The 6,392-nt window shown below is 41.9% G+C and overlaps 1 protein-coding gene across 6 annotated transcripts in view; it reads right to left on the reverse strand.

Annotated features, from left to right (window-relative positions):
• PKP4 (plakophilin 4) overlaps window positions 1-6,392 on the reverse strand; it is a 245,731-nt gene that overhangs the window by 40,764 nt on the left and 198,575 nt on the right. For all 6 annotated transcript variants that reach the window (XM_019522356.1, XM_019522358.1, XM_019522357.1 and 3 more), the window contains exon 11: window positions 473-656. In XM_019522356.1, the coding sequence (XP_019377901.1) occupies window positions 473-656 (184 nt within the window). The remainder of the gene's footprint in view (window positions 1-472; window positions 657-6,392) is intronic.

Below are 6,392 nucleotides of genomic sequence, written 5' to 3' on the forward strand. Positions count from 1 at the left end.
AGATTTAAATGGCTTTTGCAGAAAAATTAAATTTTTTTTATATGTTATATAACCTTACCAGTGATGTGAATAATATCACATTACTTTTGTAGAGGAGACTTCATTCAAATTGTTTCAAATGCTTATGGAAAATTATTTTAATATTATGACTTTGGTTATATTAGTTACTGTTAATAAGGAAAAGGTCACTGTATGATTTGAGAACAAAAACAACAGAAATGCAACGCTCAAGAAAAGAGCTGAAACAGCATTTTCTAACTGGTCTCTCCTAAGGTCTAAGTTTGTATTTATGCTGTTTTCTGAACAAGGATGAGTAAGAAGCAGTGCTGGCGTGAATGACAGAACTAAGCAGACTACAAAGAATATAATAACTACATGATTTAAGAAACTGCATTTTAAAAAGAATCTGGATTCACTGTTGTACAGTTTGGTTATTATGTTAATATGGATCTTGTAGTATGCAGTGATTTACCTCAGGCATCCCGTGGTATTGCGTAGAACTAGAGAAGTCTGGAATTTAATTTTATGATCATCATCAAAGGCAGAATTATTCCATCCAGAATGTGGAACTATCACAGTGTTTGTTAGCGTAGACAGAGCATCTCTAATGATTGTCATTTTTACTGCATCACATGAGGACAAGTTCCAAAGAACTCCTAAAAAGAAAATCCCATTGCAGTATTTAATGTTGAAAGATCACAAGAGACTTGGCAGCATTTATTATACCAAATATAAAATAGCATTCACTGTTAAACAGGTGGATAAAAATCAACAGTGAAAAAAATTGGATTTTAAAATTTAAATTGGATTTTTATTTAAATTAGATTTTTAAAATGTAATCACATTTTTTGATTTTTTTCTTAAGATGCTTTAAAAACAAAAACCTATATAAAGATAGTTTTAATTTAAGATATGTTAGAGCTCAAAGATACCATTGTGGAATAGGGATTATAACTTGAGACAATATATTTATGTAAACTTTTTTAGAAATGTTTTATAAATAGGTCACAACAAGCCATAGACTGTTAGGGGCCCAATCCTATGGGGTTCCCAGAGGTTCCTCTATAGATTAGTAAAGATTAAAAAAAAACAAACCTCTCTACCCAATGGGACTCAGTACTCAGTCTAGAAGATCCCATTAAGCATCTCTGTGATGCTTAGTTTCAGTTCTCAAACTCTGGATTTGTGTCTCCAGAGATAACATCTTTGTTAACAGCAGTATATGGAAATGAAAGAACAGACCTGATAACCACCAGCCCTATTGTGTCTCTGCAAGTTTGTGTACGCAGAGTCAAGCCCTTGCCGTTCTCTACAAGTGCAAAGTTTCAAGTTAAATGAATAGAAGATTGTTGGGGTCATGAATGTTGCATGCTCCCGGAGGCTGGGGGGGCACGGCGAGCTCTTGCAGGTGGTGGCAAGTGGTGAGCTCCCGCAGGTGGCCACAGTGCTGTCAGGGGGGTGGGGGGTGGCGTGTGCCGACCAGTGGTTGGTGACCACCCACAGACACTGCCAGCAGTGATCGAGGACTGCCCGCAGATGTCGCGGGTGGTGCCGGTGGTGAGGGGGCAGGTGGGGTGGCAAGCAGCAACCACTTGCAGGCACCACTGGCAGTGTCAGCGGCGCTTTTTGCAGGGGGTGCACCACCAAGCTCAGTGGGTACATGTGCACCTGCATGCGCCCACTACATGTCACGAGTGGTTGGGGTGGAATTGATCAGGGCAAGGAAGAAGAGTGTAGAGATCAATGCAAGAAGGGAGGGGCAGTAGAAACGGAAGAGAAACATTTTGAGTAGAGTATTCCAGAAGTCTTAAGGAATACATTTCAGAGTATTGAGACTGTAAAAGAGACTCAGTTTGGGAAAATTTTCATGAAGGTTCTATCAAACAACAAGAATATACTTTTTGTAGAAAACAATGATTAAATAAAGGCTTCCTGACCAGTGACTTAAATTGTGATTTAAATCAAATCTACCTTTGGCTAAAGATCCAACATGTAAAGCAGGGGAAGAATACTTTACCTATACACAAGCAAAGGCAATATGGCGCATCATCCTACCTTTACACTCCAAAGTGCATATGATCAACAGGTCATCTGAAAAGTTGCCCTTGAAAACTTTTATTTTACAGACTGCATAAACAAAATGGCTTTCATACTGTGGGGTATATTTTCCTTGACATTCCCCAGCCTGGCTGATCAATCAGAGCAGAAGCGACAGCAGCCTACCACTCAACTGTCTGACAAAACAAAGCATGAAATGATAAAAAGAACACACCTAATCTTAGGTGAAATGGAGGGAACGCATGTACCTCAGTTACTGCAATACACGTCTCATTTCCCCAACAGAAGAAAAAAGCTTTGGAGAAATTTTCTTTAGTGATCTAATAGGGTGCAAAAGACCCCTCTCTCACAGAGAACAGAACTCCATTATAACATTTCAGAAGACAGGAGGAAGATCCACATCTGATTCCCTAGGGACAAGTACCCAGAGTCTCAATGCAGTTGACAAAACACATCTTCCTGAAGGTATGTGTCTTGGACTGGATTCTTGTGTCCCTAAAGGCTTAATTAGGGTTGTCAAACATACAGCCCATGGGCTGGAAATGACATATGGTACTATAAGATTCAGCCTGTGGGTCTCTTGCCAGCCCCAGCCCTGCATGGCAGATGACAGAACAAGGAATAACAGTCTCAAGGTGAAGCAAGAGAAGTTTAGGTTAGATACTAGAAAGAACTTTCTCACTAGGAGGGCAGTAAAACACTGGAACAGGTCACCTAGGGAGGTGGTGGACTCTCCACCCTCAGAGGTTTCCAAGACCCAGCTAGACAAAGCTTTGGCTGGGGTGATCTAGTTAGGGATGGTCCTACTTTGGGCAGGGGGGTGGACTAGATGACCTCCTGAGGTCCCTTCCAACCCTAATTTTCTATAATTCTATGTCACACCCTGCTGGATAGCTGTGTGTGCTGGCTCTGGAGCCAATCCAGTGGGGTACCACATGCACAGAATGCCCTGTGCCAGCGACTTGTGCCTCATGCAGCATGTGTGGCCTGTCCAGCCCTCCTGTGCTGTGCACAGCATGCGCTGGCCACTGGTCTCGATTTGCAGGCAGCCTGTGGGCTTGACCTGGCACTGCACATAGCACAGGGGGGCTGACTGCATGCAGTGCCCACAGTGCCAGAGCTAGCAAGCATGCTTAGCACAGAGGGACTGTCTGGGTTGGAGGCTGCATGCAACACCCTGACAAATTGGCCCTGTGCACTGGCACTGTGAGCCGGATGAATTTGACATCCCTGGGCTAACCTATTTTCTACATATCTAAGAACCAATACCCTAAACGAACCTCTCGTCTCAGTAGAAAAGATTTTTCCAACACTGCACTCAACATGGCAAACACCAAACCATAGTTCTCTGAGAAGAAAAAAACAGAAGAAACTTTGTGCTGGCCAACTGGGTAGATAACTACGTATTAGGGTTCTGAGTGAGCAGCTTACTCCGCGAGTAAGCTACGGACAGAAATTACACATAAACCAGTATAAGTGATCAGAAACTGCTTCAAATCTGTAACACAACAAAAGTTCAGTGCACATTAACCGCTTTCAAAATAGCTGAAGTCAGTTTAAGAGAAACCTGGAAGTTATATCATTTTACTGAACTTTGGTTCCAGATCCCCTCCAGATTCAAGTTAACTCACAGTCCCCCGGCATCCCGGATGCTCTGCACCTCCCCCACAACCCCCCCTTGCAGGGTGGGTGGGCTAACCTGAGCCCAAGCTGTCTGCTTCAGCCAAGCAGGGAGGTGTGCTTTAGCACCCCCTGGCTTCTGGCCTGGGCCACTGCAGGCATGTGGCTGCATTTCCAGAACCAAAAGTGAATGTCTGTTTACTTCCTTATTGGTTCAGTCTACGCAGCTTAGACTAACCTGCAAAGACTGAATTATTTTGGCTTCCGGCCTTTTGACTATCTGTACTTAGCCCTATGTCATCTATGGTCCAGAACCTTGAGCTTCTTGCCTCGAGCCATTAGGGCTGAAAAAAAATTATTTAAAAATATGAACTAAGTAGAATCGGTGTAGCATTATCTACCTTACATACAATGTCAAAATAGTTCTGTGAGGTGTAAACTGTCCCCACTTCCCCCTAAAAAGTTAAGATGTTAACTTAGCAACTCAGTGATAGGAACTTAAATGTAAGCATTGATAATTTTACTGTTGATCAAAAAACATAAGGAAGAAAATAGATTATCATATTCTGAAGATCTGCAGACTCTGTTAGAATGAATCTTTCTGGATCATGAACAGATACTGCTTAGAATACTAACAGCCAAGCATCAACACTAAACACATATGAAGAAGTCAGGATCACTCATGAAGCCCCACAAAGCATATATGATGACCTTTTAATTCATCTCTACAATCTACTGTGTGTAATATCACTCTGGTGTCTCAAATAGGTGGAGTATGGAACACTTCAACTCCTTTTTCCCCCACCATTCTATTTGACTGCTAAGTAACACTTACGTTTTGCTTGTCTTTGAAAACATGGGCAAAAATGTATGGAAGTTAGGTGCTCCTCTGCTTTTAGTTATATGCCAGTACAGCCTTCAACAGTACAAAAGCCATCGCTGCTCTTTGGCATACGTTTAAATACCCCTAAATACTGTTTCCTTCTCATCAACTCTAATTTAATAGATTTCATAGACATTAGGGGCTGGAAGGGACCTTGTGAGATCATCGAGTCCAGCCCCCCACCATAGGTAGGAAGTCTGCTTGGGTCAGCAAGATAAGCATCCAAATGCTTTTTGAATGAGTCCAGAGTAGGTGCTTGCACAATTTAAATAATAATTTACAATTAATCAGTTAAAAAAAGTTTTAAATATGCAAACTGTGGAGAGAGAAAGGCTGCCAAAATTTGGGGTGTTTTCCTCAACACACCTCAGCCTGGCTGACTGATTTTTAATTAAGTTTAAAAGTGTACCAAACTGACCTCTATTAAGATTCAAATCATACACATATGTGTTTTAGAAAAGAATTCAAGATCTTTCTAAAATGTAATTTTTGTCACCTTCACATAATCTGAGATAACTTAGTGAATGAAGAAGGTGCCTTCTGTTGCTTCAGTATTTGCTACCTAATAGAAAATTTCAGCATGAACTGGAACAAATTAAAAGGGTTTTTTTAGTTAGACTATGTACATAAGGTCAGTAGGAAGAGCTCATTATTGTTAGGAAGAGTGCTCCAAAACCTGCTCACATTTCATCAAGAAATTGAAGAATCAAAGCATGCTGGATACAATTTACAATACAATACAAAACAACTTTTCTTGCATCAAGACAACTATGAAAGGAACAAGTGATTTGCTCCATTTTCTCCATATGAAAATTATATGCAGCTGAAATGATATTTTACTGAATGAAGCAATTTGTTGGTATGATTAACAGCAGCATTGTACTCGTACTATATGAAAAAAATCATGCATAGAAAAATAAGGAAGAGGCTGGCCAATTCTATTTATCCTCTTACAGTGAGAAACTTCTAGGACCAGCTAATGAAATTAGTATCTGCCCCCTCTCCACGTCACTAAACAATAAATAAACCAAAACTTTTGCACCTTCACTTAAAGGGCAATTAATACTTGATGGATCATGAAAAATGCTGTTAAGGAAGCAGTGAACTGGAGAGACATCCACCCTGAGCAAGACTAAGAGAACACAAAGGGTTTTAACTTTCCATAACAGCAGCATTACAGATGAGATTAAGTGAATATTTTAATTTCTTACAGGGCACAGACACACTTACCACCCCCAGAAATAACTTCAGATTGCTTACGTTTTCACAACAGGAAGACCAGAAATAAGGCCTGCATGTGCTGCCATACTATTGAGTGCTTTTGTAATTACTTTCCTTGTGAAGATTATAATAACTCCGATACTGACTTTACAGGCGTGTCTACACGACCGCGCACGTACCTCTTGTCACACCTCAAACCCCTTTGAGGTGGGGCAACAGGCACGTGCGGGAACAAAAAAAAATGTTCCCCGTGCTGCAAACTTGCAACGCAGGGAGAAAATTTGACTGCTGGATATCCAGGGGTCTAAAAAAAGCTAAGTATAAAAAAGTGGGTCAGGGTACGGTCACTGTGCCCTGAGGCAACCGGAGGCTGGGTCCTCCATAGAGATGCTCTGGCTGCCATAGCGTATCTATGGTTGGCCCCAGCCCTGGTGCTGAAACATGTGGTGGGCCAGGCCATGTGTTTTGGCACCAGGGCTCCAGTGCTGGTGAGTAAAGGATTGGGGGGCTGGAGGAGGGGGCAAGGGACTGTGGGGAGCAGCGACCTCTGCTGGCCCTGTCTAATCCCCCAGCCCAAGCCAGCCCCCCGAGCTCTCCTCCCCCTGCTGGG

This window comes from Gavialis gangeticus, unplaced genomic scaffold, assembly GCF_001723915.1.
Source record: "Gavialis gangeticus isolate Ggan-Ray unplaced genomic scaffold, GavGan_comp1, whole genome shotgun sequence".
In the NCBI taxonomy this organism is placed as follows: Eukaryota; Metazoa; Chordata; order Crocodylia; family Gavialidae; genus Gavialis; species Gavialis gangeticus.